The sequence below is a fragment of the Trifolium pratense genome, linkage group LG5 (assembly GCF_020283565.1).
Source record: "Trifolium pratense cultivar HEN17-A07 linkage group LG5, ARS_RC_1.1, whole genome shotgun sequence".
Taxonomy (NCBI): Eukaryota; Viridiplantae; Streptophyta; class Magnoliopsida; order Fabales; family Fabaceae; genus Trifolium; species Trifolium pratense.
Window position 1 is genome coordinate 49,554,970 of NC_060063.1, and position 23,693 is coordinate 49,578,662.

General features: G+C 32.2%; 3 protein-coding genes and 1 non-coding gene across 4 annotated transcripts; 2 read left to right on the forward strand and 2 right to left on the reverse strand.

Moving 5' to 3' along the window:
• Window positions 1–8,064: 8,064 nt before the first annotated feature.
• Window positions 8,065–8,145, reverse strand: TRNAL-AAG. The gene has a single exon. It is a non-coding gene; the product is annotated as a tRNA-Leu (tRNA).
• A 4,058-nt stretch (window positions 8,146–12,203) lies between these two features.
• On the forward strand, window positions 12,204–15,406 carry LOC123887302 (deoxycytidylate deaminase). The gene is made up of 9 exons (XM_045936598.1): window positions 12,204–12,573; window positions 12,658–12,733; window positions 13,453–13,492; window positions 13,579–13,637; window positions 13,720–13,757; window positions 13,884–13,947; window positions 14,231–14,284; window positions 14,676–14,777; window positions 14,941–15,406. Exons 1-9 carry the CDS (start codon window positions 12,398–12,400, stop codon window positions 14,995–14,997), a joined length of 666 nt encoding a protein of 221 aa, XP_045792554.1. The 5' UTR covers window positions 12,204–12,397; the 3' UTR covers window positions 14,998–15,406.
• Window positions 15,407–16,126: 720 nt separating this feature from the next.
• Window positions 16,127–17,254, forward strand: LOC123887303 (ATP synthase delta chain, chloroplastic). Its single transcript, XM_045936599.1, has one exon. The coding sequence runs from the start codon at window positions 16,341–16,343 to the stop codon at window positions 17,097–17,099; it is 759 nt and encodes a 252-aa protein (XP_045792555.1). The 5' UTR covers window positions 16,127–16,340; the 3' UTR covers window positions 17,100–17,254.
• Window positions 17,255–17,659: 405 nt separating this feature from the next.
• On the reverse strand, window positions 17,660–22,230 carry LOC123887304 (subtilisin-like protease SBT5.4). Its single transcript, XM_045936600.1, has 10 exons — window positions 22,068–22,230; window positions 21,841–21,950; window positions 21,637–21,734; window positions 21,392–21,553; window positions 19,797–20,446; window positions 19,498–19,595; window positions 19,141–19,401; window positions 18,725–18,839; window positions 18,411–18,624; window positions 17,660–18,207 (listed from the first exon to the last, which is right to left on the reverse strand). Exons 1-10 carry the CDS (start codon window positions 22,146–22,148, stop codon window positions 17,660–17,662), a joined length of 2,337 nt encoding a protein of 778 aa, XP_045792556.1. The 5' UTR covers window positions 22,149–22,230.
• Between the last annotated feature and the right edge of the window lie 1,463 nt (window positions 22,231–23,693).

A 23,693-nucleotide genomic window follows, 5' to 3' on the forward strand; every position in this document is an offset into this window, starting at 1 on the left:
TTGTCTCCTAATAAACTTAACTTCAAAGTTTACACATGATAACATAACAAGAATAATTTCATTAACGATTGAAAGAAACTCTGAGTTGTCCCGCCGTTTGGTACAAATAGCCTCAACAAACACTTGAGAATCACTTTAAATTGGACTTGTTATAAGCCTCTACCCTTAGCTTCATTCATGGCTTGCAATAATGCACATGTTTCACTCTCCTCTGTTAATAAAGTCAGTTGCTGCCACTGTTGATAATATTTTTTTTAACACATAAGAAAAATAGAAAAAATATAGAAATTTTGTCATCAACAAATATAATATTAGAAGTTAATCAGGTAAATCATAAATTTCAAATTATTTTTTATATACAACTTTATATTATTAATTAATACAATTATTTCCAAATACGTGTAAAAACTAGGCTTGAGCATCGGTCGGTTTCGGTCGGGTTCGGGCCGAAAATCACTAAATCGATAAAAACCGCAATCATTTAATTTGGACCAAATTCCTACCGTCTATATCTTCGGTTTGTTCGGGTCATACGGGTGGCGGGTTGAACGGGTCGGTTATTACGGGTTAGATCGAAACTTTGTTTACATCTAAAACTCATCCATTATCCAAAAATTCCTAATTTTCGAATAGTTTAATACCTCGTACACAATGCAACAAAAGATAGACGAAGTAAATTAAAAAACAAATAGGGTAAGATGCAGTTACTTTCTTTCAATATGTAGATCTAAAGACAATAAAATATTAAGTAGAAGAGACGTAGAAATTAAAATGGATCTAGAATATATATTAGAATATATTTCTCACCTTCTTTATCACCATATTATTAATTATAAGCTTTGTAAAATATAATATTTTTATCTTATATCAAAGATGGATAAAAATAACAAAGAGAAGAGTATATTAGATTGAAAGGGAGAGAAGGAAAAAAATTAATTTGCATCTAATGGTTTTATTCGGTCGGTTTCGGTTATGGAGAGATAGAATTTTAGAGACCCGCACCCGCCCGTATGCAACCGTTCATGCCCGATTTTTTTGCATTTTGTTGACCCGAGACCCGACCCGCACCCGACCGAATGCTTCAATGTGTTGTCAGTTATATCGGTTTCAAGTCGGGTCTCGGGTTCATGCTCACCCCTAGTAAAAACCATAGAAATAGTCTCAATTAGCCTATAAGAATAATAAATTGTTATAAAAAAACTGGACTATGGTTATGTTTTAGAGAACTAGTATTAAATAGTGTCTCCATCGTATTAAGTAAAGGACATGTATAGTTCCATATACACATTTCTTAATGTGCTAGATACATGAGGGGAGTTATTTTTATTTAAAAACATTTTTTTTTCCTTTTTTTAATTAAAAAAATATAAATAATTATCTTTTTGTGAGAGGAACAACAAAAACTACATCTAAAAAAATGCATATAAATTTTGTCCTTAAGTAAATATATTAATAAATAAACTATATCCAATAATTTGACATTCGATATTTTAAAACTGTAAAAATATTATGTTCTTAATATTAATTTTATTTTTAACTTTTTTTCGGTATACTTAATAATTCCAGGAGCACTATTTAACATGGAATGAGGGCAAAACAGTAATTTAGTTGAAAGGTGGGGACAAGGAATTTAAAGGGTACGAAATTCCGTTATGAGAAGGGAAAAGGGAGGGAAAATAACGGATCACGTTATTGAGATGTGATGTAAGGAAACTGTTGTGTTTGAAAAACTTGATGAGATAGTGAAAAGTTTGGAGTATCTTTTTGGTTTCTGTGAATATTTTAATAGATTTTGACTTTTCCTTTCCTTTTACAGAGATGAAATGAAGTGTGTGTAATAATTGTTACAGTCCCACGTGCGTGATGGTGGAGATGTGAGAAATGAGAACCTATAAATACATGTTCCATAAAATATAGCGAATAATGGATACGTTAACTTATAGCTGATGAACTTGATTTATTTTATATATGACCAATTCTAACATGAACAACCATATTAAGCGGCGCATCATGCACGAGTTAGTGATATCGGTATAACAAATACAAATTTTATAAAATTCACCGTTAGATTGAAAGTTTGCATCATATAGATCATCCATGTCAAATTTTAAAAAAATTGAAAATTATTTGATATGCCATTGAGACCCATCAAAATTAACGGTTTATGAGTTTTTATTAAATACTGTTAATCTTGATGGGTCTCAAAGACATATCAAATGATGTTCAATTTTTTTTAATTTGACATGGATGATCTATATAATACAAACTTTCAATCCAACGATGAATTTTGTAAAATTCATATTCGTTATAGCGATATCACTAACTTGTGCACCATACACTGCTTAATGTGGTTTTTCATGTTAGACAAAGCCTTTTTTATATATTAATATAAGTTTTTTTAAAGTAATTTATAAAAAAAAAACAACTTATTTTAGTCAAATAGTAAATTATAAGTTAGCTTATCTGTATTTGCTAAGAGTATATGAGTACTGTTTGTAAAAAAAAGAGTATATGAGTACTAAATTACTAGTAGCATACGTGTATGAGAAAATGTAAGATTCTTTCATAAAATATAATAAAAAAAAAATAGATTTATGTCTCATCAAACGATTATATTTTCATATACTTACATGCAACTATTTAAAGTGAAGTCTTTTTTAAAAAGTTGTATTATTGATCAATGTTATTAAAGATTGAACAAAGTTTTGATAATTGTCATATTTTATTATCCAAGTACGAAACATAAAGTTTGGCAACATCATTTGGAATTTTTTAATGGAAACCTTTGCTCTAACGCAGCATATGATTTTACAAATTTTCCTTAAAAAAAATGATTTTACAAATTTTGTCAACTTGTGTATCATGATAACATACACCGTCACCGTTTAAGTTATGTATTGTAATAAAAAGTGTCATGCTAAATAGTAAAGGCAACAGTTGTTGGCGCGACCCCTCTAAGTCCGCCACATGCATGGTATATTAGGGTATTTTTTTCGGTCATTATTATAAGAAAACATATTTTTTCAAAATTTATTGAAAAATTTATGTATATGGTCTATAATATAGACTAAATATACCTGTTTTTTAATGAATCTAAAAAGTGATTTTTTATTTATAATAGTGACCGGAGGAAGTAATGATTAAGAAAAAAAATAAAAAGTAAAAATTTTAAATAAGAAAGATTATTTTTTAAAATTTCAAGAAATTAAATGTATTACTTATTTTGCTTCAGTAATCATTGTATCGGAACACTGTTTAACATTTTTCTAATAAAAATCATTTAACCTCTCAATTATTTGGAATCACCCTTCCCAAGATTTGGCAAGGAAGAAATCAATTGATTTTTCAAAAATCTTTAACAATACAACAACATATTCAACACTTACCCTCACGCCTAGCGTGAGTCTGTGTCAAATGTTCATATTGCAGTTTTTAACCCGACTCTGATATGTTAAATATGCTTGGATCACAACCCCAAAAGCTAGCTCAAATGATGATGTTGCTCTCACATATTTATACACTAAACAGTTCGGGAATCTAAACAATGCGAGACTTCAAACGAACTCCAACAACACAACTACATATTCAACATCCACCATAAAAAACAACAAGCATTCTAAAAAACACTGATAATAACACAGACAACATTTAAAAAAAAAAAACACACACACACACAAACAAATACACATACTAATACCGTAAAAAAAATACACATACTAATAGACAATAACATTGACATAAAAGAAATCAACAATGGGTAAATTGTGATTCAAATAGTAGTTTTTAATTTGTGGGATAGTTCTCTTTACTCTAGCTTTGCCTTTAGCATTAAGTCGTCATTTAATGTAATTGGTGTCTTGTGGATAAAGTTCTCTAAGGTTGTGCAACAAGTCGATATCTGCAGGAGTCCACATAGGAGGTTGTGGATTAGCCGGCTTGATTTTTCGAGTCTGCCCAATGTTAAGAACCGGTACGCTTTCCAAATTCAAGAAGCGTCCACGTGCAGCTCCATAATCTCTCTGCATAAACATATCTCTTTGATTATATTCGCAAGGAAGTTCTGTCGTTAGATAAAGATTACCCGCAATCTTATTTCAACACCCCATTATTTCATATGACATATAGGTTGTCATTTAACCGCCTTGAGCAGCATGTCGAGATTTTCCGAGGCAACTTCATTATATCCATCAATATAAACGACTTGTCTTCCTATTAACTGTAAATTAGTTAAATTGAGAAAACCGTTAGTAATAATAAACTAAATTAACCATACAAGCAATTAGAGAGAGGGAGACAAATAACTATTGTACCTCGTCTTTTTGGCAAATCATCTTTTTACCCACATATGGGTAATCTTTTTGCAAAGAAATCCTTTTTTCTTTTATGTATTTGAAAGCTGTTGTTGGCTGACCACCTTGAGAAGTATCATTTTTTGTGTCACATACGCAACAATCGAGTAATTCCTGCTCTGAAAAGGCCAAAAGTGTCTTGGGCCGGGATGAAATAAAATAGAAGCCTTTAGCGATACCTATCGCTCCGAAAGCCCGTGCCGTGTAAATAAGGGCAATTTGAAGACATTTATTGCTAGATACGAAAGTATTCCCTATATGGGGGACGACGACGAAGAACACCGGTTAAAACTTGTCATTTCTTGCCAGCCAATAGCTGTAGCAGTACTTGTTGAAAAAAAAATTCAAATACAAAGCTTATGACGGAATTTTCCAAACTGAGGAAGAATGTTGAAATAATGGTGGGGTGTTGCACTCTCTCTTGGTCATTGGATATGTTCAACTTGAAGGCAACAAGTTTTGGCTAGTGAGGAATTAACAAGGAACATCATGGGATTACTAAGGATACGGGTTGATCGAGAGAGATAGTTGAAAACTCGGTGGAAGATGTAGGACTTATTAACACTAAGCTTTGAGCTTGTCACAAAATCAAACTGAGTCAAACAAACCGAAACAAATCAAATTGACCAAAACCGAATGAAACCGAGATGAGTCTTCTTCAACAGTAAATAAGACACACAAACAATTGTCTTCAATATCCAATAATTTCAAAGTAGCGAACATACCCAAGAAGAACAACAAGAAGAACATGGTCATGCTTTGGCCGACTAGTAGAGATGTATTGACAGACAATTGTGTTTCACCTTCATTAATTCTTCCGGGTAATGTGGGACTTCAAACAATCTTCAAAATATAGCAACACATTCAACAGTTTTCATTTGAAAATGTAAGAATGTTGTTGCTCACTATTTAGTAGGAATAGCAAAACAACATAGATCTTGTTCTTGGGTGGGATATGTCCCAGAACCCAAAATTGTTGTTGTTTGCACAAATTTACTTTCATTGAATTGAATGCATACTTGACTATAAAAAAAAAGTTCTACGTTGAGATTTGATATGACATTTTAAACAATTTGATTTTTATGTGACATATTACATCAATCTGATTTTATAAATAATGTATCTAAATATGTTGAACATTAACATAGAATTAGATTGATATGTTTAAGTTATTAAATAAAATGAGTAAATTTATAATTTAATACAAAGTATAACATATAATATAATAATACTTAACCAAAAATATATATATAATAATATTGTAACAATAATAATAAATATTATTTATATTTATTTGAGTAGGTCAGTTTAGTAGTAGAGCCAACCCATAGTTTATGTAAGTTAGGTTGCATAAGACCCAATTTTTTTGTCATGGTTAATCGCATCTAAATAGAGTTCCTCTACACATTTGTCTTCTATTGAAAAAAAGTTTGGTTGTACTGTAACTTAGGCTAGACTGTAGATCTTTGTCGGTAGATTTGACATATTCTCATCTCTAGCTACAAGCTAGTAAGGGTGTATGCGAAAAAGTAAAAAACAAATTGATGACACATTCTCAGATTGACGAGATTGTAATTCTAAACTCTCGTTGACCGAACCAAACATCTTCGAGTTGGGCCGGATTTAGTCCAATCAAGAACATGCTCGAAAAAATACAAGTTGAGTCTTTAGATTGACCGGATCAACTAAAACTCGTACTCACAAAGGTAGATGTGGGGATTGTAAGAAAGTAAGATCAAGAGAAACCAAACTATAATCTAAATAAGCTATAGTAGTTTATATAAAATTTGTAAGGCCTTTGAAACAAACCTTGAAGCAAACGGACTCACTCGTTTCGGTTTTATTGAATGTGTTTTATAAAGCGAGAACAATCATTACCTTAAAAACTGGCTTTATATGGATGAGTTATGTCCAAAATTCATTTCTAAGTTGGTACCAGGTTTCTTCACGATCTGTTGGACCACCTAACGTTTATATGCACGCACAAAGCCCAATAGTGTTGGGCGTGAGAGGTGTTAAGAAGTTCCACATCGGTTGAGATATAACCTGAATATATGTTTATAAGTAAGATGCAATTATCACCCACCTTACAAAATCGATTTTATAAGAATGAGTTAGACCAAAAACTCAATTCTAACATTTATTTTTTTATAAGGTATTTGAAACAAAACTTGAATCAAGAAAAAATACCCTTTTATTCCATTGGTTGACAAAGTCGGTATTTGGATCTTCTAATTTTCGTTGTCTATTTTTTTCTACCTTTCTCTTTATTTGCTTTCTCTCACGTCTCTGCCCCTCCATTTAAAAAACGTTTACAAGTATTGATTTTCCTCAATAAAATGTGGCAAATCCAATGGAGAAATATCAATCTGCAAGTTGGGCCAAGCCCAACCACAATGAGTGTATTCTTTTGCTTCCGCGTCTATGAAAACAGGGGTAAGTGGGTAAATAGAAACGAGGAGGATATTAAATTATGTGTCTAATTTGGTCGTAGGTTTTTAATGTTGTGTTAGATGTTTTTCTTGAATCCTACGAGCCATTGTAGTGTTTTAATTTTTTTAATCATATGTAATAACGATATTAATTTGTAGTATAGGTTGTGCAATATTTTTTGGAGGCTGCATGTAATTTTGTAGCTTTATGGTAGGGATTGATGCCTGTCCCATAGAGATTACAATTAAATAAAAAGAAGCACTTTCTAAACAAGCATTTTTGGCAACTCCACCCACGCTAAGGGCAGGTTGGCACGTGGGAAAGTGGCTAATGCCTAATATTATAGGGAGGGGCTGAGCATAATTGTGCCTTACTCATTGCCCTGCTTTCCTTTATTCAATTTTCTTCATTATTAATTTTTTTGTACATATTTTCTTCATTATTTTATCAGTACTAGTGGTATTTTTTTTTTTTGTGACAATTATTGTTTGAAAGGAGGTGCTAGGGTAAAAAACTTACAGAGCTAAATTATTTTATCAGTACTAGTGGTATTTTATCAGACTGAAAAGGAGGATGCTAGTTTTTATTGTTTGAAAGGAGGTGCTAGGATAAAAAAAAAAAGACAATGGATATGTCTAATAAATAAGCATTTTATCAATTTTTTAGTTACGGAGCTAAATGTAAAAGAAAAATAAGAAATGACTAGTCTCTTGAAGAAAATGTTTATTGGGAGAGAACGTTTATGTAACGTCGTTAAAAGATAAGCATTGAAATTTAAAATTGAATAATTATGAACCGTGAAATTAGAATTTGAAGAAGTTTCAACAACTTGACTAAAATGTCAGAAAATAATTCTCTTCTCGAATAGAGTTAGAAATGACTAGTCTCTCGACTGACCTTATAAACTGTTGGTGGATTCACTACTGGTGGTGCTTGATGGTACACGCCGGTTCTTCCTATCTTGAATCAAAATAACATGTTTATAAAACCTGGAAGTTGGCTTTGTAAAAATACTATACAAGGCAAGGAGTTTGTAAAACAAATAATATCTAATTAGATCCCCATATAAGCCAAAGAACGAACACAAAAAAAACAATGAGCTAAAAAAAAAACACTCATAAAAACCTACAATGAATCTTAAAAAACTCATCATCCATGCACTAAATGAAATCAACGTTAATTAATAATTATGCATGCATAATTATATATGATCATATGAAAAGCGGATTTGAATTCCTGGCCAAACAAAGAAATAAGACTGCATGAAATTTAAAAAGAAAATTGTTGAGAGTGGGATTTGAACCCACGCCCTTTCGGACCAGAACCTTAATCTGGCGCCTTAGACCAACTCGGCCATCTCAACTTGATGTTGAATTTTCCGTACGTAATCTATAAATACACAGTACACGGGGGAAAAAGAGTTCCATCTGATATACTTATAGTATGTTTTTTTGCCCCCTTAATTGCTTATTTCATTAAACAGAACAATTTCAAAACGTAAAGCCAAATCAAAATACTTCATGGTCCCTAATCCCCTATGCTATGATCGTGTATGGCACGAATAAACCAAACTTCAAATCTTAATGATCAGTAGATTTTTTTACACATTACTAAAAGTCCATAATAATCTGAGATTCATTCTTTGTTGACATTTATCTCCAAAAAAAAAAAAGATATTTGCACATGTGTTTGCAATATATATATAGTCTCTGAATGACTAATTCTGCCACATATTGATAAAATATTTGTGAGGTTAAGAGAAAATTGACCTTAGTGCTGCCATAAGCCTCTTACTCGAGCTACATTACTTCTGCTTACAAATTTGTATATAATTGTTTGAACTTTTAATGAGTCAAAATTGATCCATCACTCTAAATGAAACATCGCACTAAGACAGAAAAACCAAAAAAATGTCGCACACGACGACGACCAAAACGCCGCCGCCACATTTAAGCAACAAAAATAGAGAAATAATAAATCAATTATATATGGTTGTAGTGGAAATGTACTTGCAAAAGTTGAAGACATCATTCATAACAAGGTGCAAAAACTCTTATTCGTTATCAACACGATAAAACCAGAGCTTCTATTTACTCAATAGTTGTTACTATAACAAATAGCATCTGTTGGTTATTCAAAACCGCCACTTCTATAACACCAACTGCGGATACCGTACCTTCATGTACAACTTTCTTCTTTCACAACCCTTTTTGCCTAGATATGGCTAATATTGAGTCTCAATATTGAGATTTTATCAGTTTCATCTTAAATGGTGTGCGGGAAATCATTTTAATTGAGAAGTAATATCGAAATATTGGTTGTAGTTCATATTTTTAGGGCTCGTTTGGCCCAACTTTTTTTAGAGCTTATGCAAACAGCTTATGCAATTTTTATATATTATTATAAGTTTGTCAAGGTAGTTTATGATAAAATAGCTTATAAAATTATAATTTTCACTAGTGTGAACTTATAAAATAGCATAAAACCTAATTTATATTGCATAAGTTGTTTGCATAAGCTCTAAAAAAAGCTGGGTCAAACGGACCTTAGTATATGATGATCACTTTTTAATATAATGGTCTTTTATTTTTATAAATATTTTTACTATGGAAAATTTTTATTTTTTTACAATACTATGAAAAATGTTAGAATTATAAATAAAGGAGTTTAAATAAATGGCAAAATAATACTAAAACTTTATTATATCTTCTTTACATATTAGGTATTACGTTGTTAATTTACAAAACACAAACAAAAGCAAAAGAAAAGTTTCTTACAAAGAAACAAAAAGAACATGAGAACAATGGGATCATTTCCCCCATCCGTTAATGTAAAAGTTGAAATCATATTAAAAGGACACCCTTATGCTACAACTGGCAAAGGGCACCTAAACAATCCTTATTGAATATAAAGGACTTTGGGGTTCACAACATTGGGACCCAAAGAACAATATTTTTACACAAGGCTTAGTTGGAGGCCATGATAAATGAATCATTGTGCTAAAGTAGCCTCCATCACTCCCTCAAATGGTTGCTTGTGTGATTATGATCCTAAAGCTGATCATAATGGGGTTAGGGAGATTGTAAGGTATGGCATATCTAAACTCCCAAACCTTCACATGCTTCATGTCCAACCTAACCCCTTGTCACTCACACTTTCCTAAAGTAATATTGCCTTGATCCTATTGGCACTATCTCAACTCTATGGCTGCTTAAATTTGCCTTTCTTGGTATATGGATTAATGTGGTAGCTAGCTAGCTATGTGTTTTATTTAAAATATATGTTTCTTTTTCTTGAAATTTAGTTTGTTGTACTTGGAAAATATGAGTGACTGATGTTATCACTTTGTGAAATGCAGTGGCCTCTTAAATAAAACTTTATAATTAGGTACATGTGATTGATTAAAATAATGTGCAAGGAAAATATTAGGCTAATTGCAATTTATGTTCCTTATTTTTCCCTTTTTTTTAGATTTGGTCCCCTATTTTAAATCAGATTATTTTAGTCCCATCATCATAATTTTGAACTAAAAATTGGTGATGTAGTATATTTTAAATGACGTGATATATGATGGTTTGATGATGAAAAAACATCAACATTGATGAAATTGTAAGAAAGTTCCTTTAAAAACTTCATTTAAAACATGTCATATATCATCATATTTTAGATCAAATATTTAATGGATGGACTGAAACTATCAATTTTTTATAATAAGGGATCAATTTTATAAAATGATAAAAATAGGAGGACCTAAACTGCAATTAAGTCAAAACATTGTTAACACGGTCTTCAGGATCAAATTTAGACTATTTTTAAACCAATGATATTTTTTTGGTTACAAAACCAACTATAAATTTTTAAAAAATATCGATTATGTTTTTCTCCTAGACTCTGTTTTGTGAATATTATGTTTGGAAATTGAATCATTTGTAGTCAATGTTTTCACGCACTCACGCACTCGATATGTTTGTAATTGTTTGATCTTGATCAAACGTATAAATTATAGTTTTTACTTTTAAATTTAAAATACCAATCTTGAATCTGGATAGTCTAATCTTGATCCAACGACTACCGATGTCTTAAATACATGCCCAGTGACGATTGGAAATCATAATCCACCTTTTAATAAGAGTATATTCAAAATGAAAAAGAGATCTATTTAATTATTTATTTTTCTTTTGTTTTTGGTCGAAAATCTTGGATTATGCTTTCTTTTCAATATTTTGGAGTTTTTGACACTAGGCCCAAGCCCACTAAGGATAGGCTACTTCGGGCCTTTCTCATTTTTCTTAAGTAGCCATATCTCTTCCATATATTAATTTGACATAGTCCTCACCCAAGAAGCTACATAAAATAACATGGCAAATGCTAAATAGTGTCCCCTCTCCGGGGCACTCTTTAAGTCCTTAAATAGTAAGCTTTTTATAGAATTTTTATTAAAATGCGTAAAGTCAACGCATTGGAAATTGTAGTATTTAACTTTTTGAATAAAAAGTTTCTTTAAATAGAATGCTTAAAGAGTGCCCCGGGGGCACTTGTTAGCAAGACCCAAATAACATATAGAATTAAAAATTAATATTTTGAAATGATAATTATTCATTATATTTTAAACACATGAAATTGTAAAAAAATAAATAAATTAACTAATGAATAGTATTATAAACATTAGAAACTAAAAAAATACTAGGTTAACGCAAAAAATTCGATCTGTTCTAGCGATTTTCATAAAAAAAATATCCAAATACATAAAAAATATTATGTTTTTTTTTTGTTGCAATTTTCAATTGTTTTAACCAATTTACAATTTTAATTTAGATCGATTTGAATTTGAACATTCTTACTCTTGTGCGCCTCCTAAAAACTAAAAATACTCTACTTAATTTATAAAATTTAAACCTTATTTTTTTGAGTGTTTGACTTCAAGGACATAAACATAACATAAGTACAAAAACTTTCCATTAACAACAAAACAAATACATCAAGATAAAGATGGATAACAACATATGTACCAAAAAAAAAAGAAAGATGGATAACAACATAAACATAAATTAAAAGCATAATTAAACACTATAAGACTATAAACGAGCTAAATTAATTACTTTATCTTTATCAAATTCAAAAATTCAAATGTGCACGCTGCATTTTCATCAACAACCTTAGGAAGAATCAAGCTTGATATACAACAAAAACAAATTTGATCAGTGTCGCGTCCAACTTGATTAATCTCTTTTTTTTTTGGACATCTGCCCTCTTGTATTTTTAAAAATTTAACAATTTTTTCTTTATAGAAATTTTTTTAACAAAATTAAACTCATCAAAACTCAAAAGCATCCGCCACTGCATAAATTGAACTCCCTCGCAAGTTTCCCGCGCACTATGCCTAAATACTGTCAAATTCCCGCTTCCAACTATTTCATTTCATCTCTCTCTCTCTCTCTCTCTCTCTCTCTCTCTCTCTCTCTCTCATTTTGCGATTCACACTTTTAATTTGACAATTTGGTCCCAAAACGGTGAAGCAGATGCGTTTACCGTTGAATTCACCTCCCACAAATCCACAAGACAATTGAAACTACTTTTCCCCAAATATCCAAACCTAATCGCGTTTTCCAAACTCCATGAACTCTCGAGAACTTACTCTAGTTGCCACCGCAACTGCGTTTGGAGCTTTGGCCTCCGCAATCGCTTTCCGTTTCCTCCACCGCTCACAAACTCACCCATCCGAAACTAATACCTCGCAAAACGGCACCGTTTCCTCTTCTGGAGACCCTTTCGATCCCTCCAAGCGCAAAGGGTAATTTCTTACTTTTTTTTTTTGTTACTCACTTTTACCTCTCTGTTTTTTCAAATAAAAAATAACTGACTTGAATTTGTACAGATACTTGTCGTGGGATGATTATTTCATGGCAATTGCGTTTTTGTCTGCTGAAAGATCCAAAGACCCTAACAGGCAGGTCATATTTTACCCCCACACTAAAATGTTACTTTATCAATTTAGTCTTGCTTTGGATAAACAACTTATTTTGTAACTTTAGCATAAACCCTTATCATATACTAGTATATAAGCGCGAATAGGTTATTTCTATAGCACAAGGTAAATTAAGGTCAATCTGCTTTCATAAGTTATCCTCATGAGCTCATGGAAATAGGGCTCGTTTGGAACTTATTTTTGAACTTATGTAAAACAACTTATGCAAATAAATAAAATATATATCATTCATAAGCTTGTCAAGGTACTTTATGAAAAACAGCTTATCAACATGAACATACAATTTTTGTTGGCAAGAACTTATAAATTAACGTAAAAACTTATTTATTTACATAAGTTGTTTTTCATAAGCTTAAAAATAAGTCAATTGTGTCCCCTAGAGCTATAAATGTTGTTTTAAGAGAATTGGTTTTGCCATTCAAAAAAGGTTAGCGGCGCAGCTTGTTGCCCGTTTGCCTTTCATTCATATGTAATTGTCCTATATTTATTAATGGAAAAAGGAATCTGAGAATTTTGCCAATTTATGAATATGTCATAAGCTGTTTCCATAAGTTTTCCCAAACAATGTCACAAATGCTTATGGTAGTAGATAAGTACAAATAAGTCAATCCGAACAACCCCTTAGTTCATAAAATATCTAATTGGTGAATCTGATTGGTGATGTTGTTATTATTGATATTGTAGGTGGGTGCTTGCTTAGTAAGTCAAGATGGTATAATTCTTGGTATGTTCGTTCTATTCTCGTACACATTCTATTTCTTTTGTGAAACACATTTTTTATGCTTGTTTTTGTTTTTATTTTTCTGTCAGGCATTGGTTATAATGGATTTCCAAGAGGTTGTTCTGATGACAAGCTACCATGGGCTAAGGTTGGTGATTAAGGGAGGAGTTGAATTTTGTTTTTGCTACCGCTTAAACATTCTCATTGATAAATCTATTTATATGTTTCAGAAATCTAGGACTGGGAATCCTTTGGAGACTAAGTACCCGTGAGCGTTTTAAAATCATATTTCACTCTTGTTGTAACCTTAACAATGTTCTTGTTCAAGTCTTGTCATTACTCATGATCTCACTGATGATGTTTTTTTTTTCTTTCCTTTTTTGGTCTATTTTAGTTATGTTTGTCATGCAGAAGTAAATGCTATTCTTAACACGAATCATGCCTCTGCTGCTGGACAAGTGAGTTCCTCTGTACTATCGAATTAACATATAGAATTAAGTGTCTTATTTCATTGGAAATATTGCAGCTTGTGAATATTTGTTCACTTATACTCTATTTATCACATTCCTTTTGTAACTTTCACCTTGACTATATGCCATTAGCACATGTAAAATATGTCACAGCTTACAAGTCACACCAGTAAGCACCTAAAAGAGTTTTATTATATATAACTTAAGTCACCAAGGTTTATTTTACCACCTGATACTAAGATATTCCTATTTTCTTTTTTAATCGATGCAGCGGCTATATGTGACCATGTTTCCTTGCAATGAGTGTGCCAAGATCATAATCCAGGTTTGTGAATTTGATGCATAATAATGTCTAACTTTTAATGAATGTGAACATTGTGCGGAGACAGTGCTGTGCATTCCTTACTTTGTTAATGACATACAATAAATCACCTTAGATGGTTTCATTTAGAACTGCTACATTTTATCATTGCTCAATGAAGCTAAATTGTGAAGTTAATTTTGCAAGTGGTTTTAGTGATGAGCTATTACAAATTGCAATAACTTATGAGTGCTGTATCATCTGATAATCATGTTTAATCCAAATCCGGTTGATAAAAAAATTGGAAGTTTTTGGCATTGGCACTACTTGCATATGAATGTGGAGCATCTTTAACTTGATATTATTATTCATACTTTAGAAGAGGTGTATCATATATTTAAATTCTTTCCTGCAGTCTGGCGTTTCTGAAGTCATTTATTTTGTGGAGAAGAGATTAGAAAATTCAGATGTTATATATACTGCCTCTCACAAGCTACTTTCATTGGCTGGTGTGAAGGTAATCTCCTCTCCATAGTTTTCTGTATTGTATTTTCACTTGCTAATACCAATTCAATCTTACTTTGTATGTAAGTATGTTCCTTATATTTGTGTTTCATGTCTCTAGCTGATGTATATTCTTAAATATATAACTGATGTAAAAAATTTCTTTGATTATGCAGGTCAGGAAACACCAACCAGCGAAGAGCGAAATCCATCTGAAGTATGAGGAACACTAGTTTTTAAAGCTTGGTATATGACATGAATTCAGTGTTTGTAGTGACTAAAATATGTAATCAGAAACACCAGAAGATGATGGTTGTGAGCAAACTAAGATAACAGTCATGACACATATCGTGTGCAATCATACAACAAATCTACATTAAACCCCCATCTTAGGTCTCTGCATTGGACCTGTGCAAGAATGGTAGTAGGAGAATGTAATGCTTAGTTTTCCTAGGACTCATTCTAGAAAAGTACCAAAACTATAAAGATCCTAGAGTTTGTAGTTCTCACATAATAAAGAGGAACTGACTGATATGATTTTAGAGTAGAAACAGTCCACTTAATATTAATCTATCTCTTCTCAGTATGTTATTTCTTAGGAGTTGAGACTGAATATAGACACATTTTATGTGAGAGGCAAAACCCTAGAATAAAAATTTCAACATTTTTGCCGGTTAAATTAGGACATGTAAAACTATTTTCTACTTTATATCCATTAACCTAAGTCCTAATACGATATTTCACGCGTCACCAAAATTGATGTAGTTGTTAATAATTATAGGATAATTACACATGAATGAAAAACAAACAGGCATTAACCTGCGCTGCTAAAATTGATTAATTTCAAAATTCTCTCTTGTACATGTACGTGAGAGTGTGACTTCACAATTTATACATAAAGAAAAAATGTTACTGTAGCAAGTGCTTTTAGAACATTGTTTAAAAATTTATGAGATAAATTTATATTTTAATATATTTATTAGATTTAAAAAATGTTAACAAATTTTTTTTCATGTTATTTTTAAGATGGTTGATTTTACCATTCAAAAAAGAATTAAAGGTGTGACTTGCCTGTTTCTCTTTCATTTATGTATGTATAGTTGTCTTATATTTATTAATGAATTCCTATTAATTTAAAGTGTTTGACTTGTATTTTTAAAATAAGTTTTTCTCTTATAGAATTTTTAATCAATACTCTTAAGTCATTTCTTAACATGACTTTTATTAGTTAACTTATTTTTTTTAACCAAAACTAATTAATAACATTTTTTTATTGAAATTGAAATAAAATACAAAATTAATTTTATTTATTTTTGGACAAATTATACATTTATATAGCAAAAAGTAGGATCTTACTAAGGAATTTTGAAACACAAGAAAACCAAATCCTCTTCTCCCAAATACATCCACACATTCGATTACCGTTATCTTATCCCTCAGATAAGAGGCAATCATTCTCCTCCCAATCCTTTCCCACTCTCTTCCTAAAACCAAAAACATCACATTTTCATTTCATTTCCACACCCCACTACTTTCTTCTCTCACCCTCCTTCTTCATCTTCTTCCCACGCCAACAATGGCGTCTCTACAACACACCACAGCTTCACTCCATTCCAAACCCATCCCCAAAATCACAAACATCCTCACCCAAAAACCCATCCTCAACTTCTCCCTTTCCAGCACCACAACCTTCACTTCCCCCAAACTCAAATTCTCCATAACCAAAACCCGCCGCACCACCGGCGGAGGAGGAGTACTCGGTTCCACAATGTCATCCCCAGCTGCCGGCAGCTACGCAACCGCATTAGCCGAATTAGCTCTATCAAACAACACCCTCGATGCCACAACTGCAGATATCGACAAAATCTATGAACTTTTTTCTGACCGCCAGGTGCTTGATTATTTTTCCAGCCCAGTTATCGACGATGCCGCGAAACGTAACTTAATTGCTGAGTTTGCTACTTCATCTGGGTTTCAACCACACACACATAACTTCCTTAACATTTTGATTGAGTCTAAGAGGATCGATATCATCACTGACATTGTTAAGGAATTTGAACTTGTTTACAATAAGATAACTGATACTGAGCTTGTGGTTGTTACTTCAGTTGTGAAGTTGGAGTCTGAGAATTTGGCGCAGATTGCGAAACAGGTTCAGAAGCTTACTGGGGCTAAGAATGTGAGGATTAAGACGGTTCTTGATTCGAGTTTGGTGGCTGGTTTTACTATCAGGTATGGAAATTCTGGGTCTAAGTTTATTGATATGAGTGTTAAGAAGAAACTTGAGGAAATTGCTGCTCAACTTGATTTGGGCGATATCAAACTCGCGGTATGAGCAAGCATTCTTCGTGCTCGCTTCAATTTGGTTCATCATTCGAATCAGAACTATTTTTTTTTGTGTTATAAGTATATTATGTATGTATGAATGAGAATGAATCTTTAAGTGTGCACAATCTTCTTACAATAATATTGGCTCTCATGCTTTTTAAATTTTCAAGTTTGCACAATCTTCTTACAATAATATGTACTAAAATATTTTAATAGATGAATCGTCTTAACGTACAAAAAAGGACTTGTGCTTCGTAATGTTATAAACCGACGAACTTAGCCAAGGATGATCAATGATTTCTTTAACTCTGTAGAGTACTTGTTTTGAACTAATGTGTGCAGAGCCCTGGTATAATTGTTAATTCAGTATTCTTTATGATTATTTCATTTTACATTTAATTACACCCACCATAAAAATGTTTAAGAAGTTAACATTGATATATTCTATTCCATTTTAGAGAACTTGCATTTTAAACACTGCAATAAAACCTTTATTGCAATGGGAAGAAAAAGATATACACCACTTTAAATAATGGGTAGCAAAATGTATTATAAACCTAAACCTCACTAATGTGGATTGTTAAGTGCAATAGGTATCCCAACACTGTTCATCCCATTAGTCCAAATTAACCTTCCAAAGACATAATCAGACTTATCCTTACTTTTTGGGCTGAAGCTTAATGTAACTCTGAACTCCCTTTTTTCACCCTTTTGATTAAAACTCAATACCTTAGGTTCAACAGAAACTACAAATTCTTGGGGAGCCTGAATGAGCACTGTATATTTGCTTGGAGAACCCACGTTGGTAAGAGTACGAGTAACATTTATCGATTGTCCAACTTTAAAGTCTAGAATTGTAATTGCTGGATAATTGAAATCCTTCAAATTGAAGGACTTTGGACATGTGTAAGGCTTGCCATAGAACAACTTAAGCATAGAGCTGTTGTAGCCGCGAGCACACAGAAAGTTCATGTAATCAGTAGCATTTAGGTCATATACAAGTCCAGGGTCCACTGCACGATTAGGTTGAACGTGTCCTGCACCGTAGTCAAACGGAATTGCCTTTTCTAGTGATGAATCCAATATAGGTCCTCCAGTGTTGTCTTCCGTTGTTGCTGCAAAATACATGAATATTTAGGTTGTGTTAAACTCAACATTTTTGGACTTTGAAGCTTTAAAGCTTCAAATTAAGGAGAAGTAAAGTAAAAAATTAAGTTATGTCAAACATACCATTATAAATAAGGCAAAGGCATTGTTTATACAGAAAGTGCATAAAATGAACAAATTGATCTTTTCGGCGCGGAAAGTTCTACTTTACCTGTTGTCATGATTGCTGACTTAATAGCGGCTGGACTCCAATCAGGATGAATAGATTTAAGCAGTCCAACAAGGCCAGCAACATGTGGACATGACATTGATGTTCCTGACATAACACTGAAAGGAGTTCTGCGTTTATCAGATGCTTGTTCTGAGGGAGATATAGCTTCACCGTAAGCAGCAATTATGTTGACTCCCGGTGCCGTGATGTCAGGCTAAATCAGAAAACAAAAACCATAATTACAATATCACAATAAGTTTGTTATTATAAGATCAACTAAAATGGGATTATCATATCAAAACAGAGGAATACACCTTGAGGATTGTTGGCTCAACAGGATTTGGTCCTCTTGCTGAAAAGAAAGCAATAAAAGGAGCTGGCTTTGTAGCCATTTGTGTTACCACTTTAGAAATGTAAGCCACAGGAAACCTACATACATCATATATGAATAAAATCTAAAAGGTTATAAATAATCAAAAGCATGAAATCAAAGGATTTGGATTTCATGCATTCAAAATCTTGTGCAGTCATGATATTAGTTGTTAGATCAGGATCAGATGCATATTAATCTAAAATGACTACTCTAAAATTTGTACTATTAGAACTTGGTTCAATAGTCACCAGTGTCCTGATTATATGACTGCACAGGATTTTGACTACATGTCATCCAAATCCGAAATCAAAACTAGGGAGAATTCATCAAGCTTTAGAGTATGAATAACAAAATTACTTGGTGTGGTTAATGTAATTAAAAATGTAACTGCCATCTATAAAGTTAACATATGAAGAAGGAACCACATGAGGGTCAGCTTGAATTCCACTCCCTGAATTCTCATCATTAGCCAAAATCATTCCAACAGCACCTACACGAGCAGCTTCAACACCCTTGTTAGTTCTACAAAGAAAGTGACAATCATCTTGATTTTGAAGACAAACCAATATTTTCCCCTTAGCCTTTCTTGGATCAAGAGTTCCACCAGTGCAATTAAGGCTACACAAATGATTAAGTAGATTACAATTAGGAAATTTTTTCCAATATCAATAAAAATTATTTGAGAGCCAATTTGGTCACAAAATGTATTCTTACGCATCTTTGGATGATGCATTATCATATTTGGCATCAGCACCACTTATCAATGGATACATCTTATGAGGTTGCAATTCCATCTCTGAAAAGCTAGCACCCTAAAAATAAAATAACAAACATTAGCAAAATAATGTATAAGAATGTAAACGGTTTGGATCTTCTTCAGTCACTGGATGGTCCTGCGCAAATCTCTATCATGATTTTAATTTACTGTAGCAGTCGACAACATGTAATGATGGATGAATGACTTAGATTAGCGTAGAATAAGAAACATGAGAGGAATAACAGAATCAACATACCTTGAGTGTTTTGTTGTTACCAAGGGTAACAAAACTATTAAACTCTCTATCAATAGTACTTGCAGCAACTGTGAACACCCATGGTTCCAAGTTGCCTACAGAACTAAGATAAGGTCCATAATTTGTAGCAGCACTCACTACAGTAATGCCATTAGCAACTGCATGAAACGACCCTATAGAAAGACCAGTTTCATAATATTCTACTTGGAAACTTCCCAAAGAAACAGAAAGCACATCAACACCATCACTTATGGAAGCTTCAAAAGCAGCCAAAATGTCTGCATCATAACATCCACTTTCAGGTGACCAACAAACCTTATAGGATACAACTCGTGCTTTTGGCGATCCACCGCTTACTGTTCCATTGCCATAACCAAATACATTTGCATTTGCAACAAAATTTCCTCCAGCAGTTGATAAAGTATGCGTACCATGTCCTTCAAAGTCGCGTGCACTGTTAAATGATACATTTTTAAGACCTTTACCATTATTTGCTAGATAACCTTTGTAAAAATATCTTGCTCCGATAAGCTTTTTGTTGCAGTAAAATTTATCTTGATTCTGGTTATCAACTTGACAAATCCCACGCCATTTTTTTGGAATCGGTCCCATTCCTTCGTCACTAAAACTCTTGGATTCAGGCCAAACACCTATCATAAGTTAGAACATATCAATAAAATGTGGGTGGACATTGGATATAAGAATGATTAATGAGCTAAATATATATTTTTTCCTAATAAAGTATTGCAATCCCTCCTATTTTTCTAATTTTTATAGGTTCAAAATAATATTTTTGTCAAAAGAACTTATAATTTAAACATTTAACAAAAGTTGGATCTAAAGGGAGTGATGGATCATAATCTCCTTTTTAAGTCATATTGTGGGGGAATAATATGTCCCCGCGAGCATAGCTCAGTTGGTAGCGACATCAACATTTTATATGCAGAAGCCGGGGTTCGAACCCCGGACACTCCACTTATCCATCTTTAAAGGTGGAATTTTAAGCCACTAGGCTATTTGACAAAAACAGGATGAGAATAATATGATGTTTATAAAAGAAATCCCATATTTTGAGTTTTGACCCAATCCATTTTGGACTTTAGTTTTGATCAATAAATAAATAAATAAATATATTTTTCATTAAAAAACAAGGATTAATGAAAATATAGCAAAACATATTGTTTTAGTTCAATTAACGGTCAATAGTCAGCTAGTCAAAAAATATAGTCAATAGTCAACTATCCTATAAAGGGTGGTCGATATAAAAAAGATAAAAAATAACACAAAGGTTAAATATAGCATTTTTAATTCTTGTAAGTAGTTTTATTTTCATTTTTATCTTGATCTCTCTAATTTTTTATTTTTAGTTGTTTATCTCTTCAAAATATGAAAGTAACTTAAATCCAAATTCCCTGATTCAGCTGATTGATTTCATATTTTTTTCCCAAAACAAATCTACCAAAATAAGTTACTTTATACTAAATCTTTATATCTTTTTAAAATTGGTCAAACTAATGGTACTGTATTTTAATTTAAAAATACATAAAAACAGCATGAACTAACAACATAAAGAAATTATTCATGATTCATTATACCAGTGTCTAAATTTCCAATTATGATGTCTTCACCAAACGATCTCTTCCATATTGAATCCTTTGGAATTTCACCATTACTCTCTAACCGAAGGAAATTCCATGAATGCGTAGTTTGAAGTTCGTATTTTTTGTTCAAGAAAATTGATATTACATTAGGATGCTCTGCATTGACCAATTAAACAAAATTAAATGCATTAAAATTAATAAATTAGGAATCAATGCATGATGATAATTACATTACATACTTGCAATTTTTGCAGCTTCATCTTCATCAAGTATTGCAGCAAAGCCATTAATATTTTTATTGTAGGAATAAAATATTGCTTCTTTGGCCTTCTCATTGCTGTGTATGAAAAAAAATAAAAATAAAACCTAATCAATTAATTTTGGTTTTGTCACATGAAAATTTTATAGACTTTGAGGGTTAAGTTATATATATATATATATACCTTCCAAGGTAAGATCCAAGTAAATCATAGTGAGAATTTGTGGCAGATTCAATATCAAATGATGAAGGATTTGGACCAAAAGAATGTGATCCTAAGTATACTATGTAGGACTAGTAACAAAACAAAATATGAATGATAATTAGGACATATAAAAATTAGAAAATTAATTGAATAATGAAGAAAACATAACACTATTAGAGATATATGATGCTTGAGACAAAACTTGCCTGTTTTATAGCTAAGGTAGGTTCTTGCCACAAAACACAAATAAGAAGTGACACTAACACATGATGAATGAATGATGACATTTTTATGAATGAAATTTGTTTTGCAAAACAAAATTTGGATATGTGAAAAGAGACTATATGCACCCCTTGTTTATATATACAACTCAGATATGTAACTGCTTTTGAAATCAAATCAAATCAACCTCTTCGTGTGAAATGTGAATAACCATTAGCCTCCTCTAATTAAGGCAAATAATTTATGAAAATATTTAACCTTTTTTAGGGCACTTTTTTTTTTAAAATCAAACAATTTTAAATTATTGTTTAGCTAAAAAATTCAAACGCATGCTATATCCTAAACCTTTCTTCTCCTTTTCTTCATAGCCGCCGCCCCCACCTTTCCTTTTCTTTTTTATTTAAATAAGTGATCTTCACATTGATCAAGTTTTTCTTTTGTGTTTTCTTTTTTGTGATTTCGCCGTCTGAGTGCGGCGTTGTGTTGTTCGTCGTCTTGTGCGACGTTTTTGTTGTCCCGTATTGTTTCTATTGAAAAGATCGGCTTCAGTCAATTACAGATTTAACCAATGATTTGAGCTTCAATGCTGCAGATCCGGAGGCATGGATACTTCGGTGACTTTAACTCGGATTATTTGTTGTAGGCATTTTGTCGTTGTATGCTATTAACTCGGATGTTGTGAGTTTTGTTCGCAGATTCATCCTTTATGTTTTTAGCGATGTTGATTATGTGGTTGTATTTGATGTAATCTATCAATTTGAATGAATGAATATCATTTTGTTATTGTCAAAAAAAATAATTATTGTTTGGCTAAAGTCCATGTTTGATCCATTTACGTTTATTTTAAATTTTTAGTTGGTTTATTACATTTAAAAAGTTTCAAATTAATTCTGCATTAAATTTGAAGTTAAAATTGTCTAAAAAATCCACATAGCGCACTCCCAAAGTTATAGTTGGTTCAGTGGTGATTGACGCTGAACTTGATAGGGAGGACTATGGTTCGATCCCCCGCAACTGCGATCGGGAGAGGGCTGGAACCACTTGATGCCAGAACTAACCCCCGAACCAGATTAAACCGGTGGTGAAAAGCAAAAAAAAATTATCCACATGTGCATATAATATGTTAGCCACACCACACGGATGTTTTAAACAAAGATTTGACTAAAAATATAAGCTAATTGTTTTTTTTGTTATATTGTAGCCAATGAAATTCGAACAAATGACCTCAAGCATAATACTAAAACCCTCGCTACTAGATTAAATTGTTCACCTCTCCGGTCAATGATTATTTCACTCAGTACTTCTAAAAAACTCTTAATACGGCAGCCACCATGTCACATGGTAAATTAAAATGCAATGTACTGTAGATGCTAGTTTCTTCAATTATGAAGGTGTATGTGGTTGGGGTTGGTGCAGTCCAGGGAGCATCGAACAATTTATTCTTGCGGGTTGAAACGTTCTTTATAAGAAGCTCAACATTATATACAAGGGGAGGCAATGACGATTAGAGGAGCGATGTGTGAAACAATTCAAAGAGACTTCATTCATTTCATATTTAAAAGTGACTCAAAAGTATAGTTGTTGATGCAATTCTTTATTCTTTTTAGGAA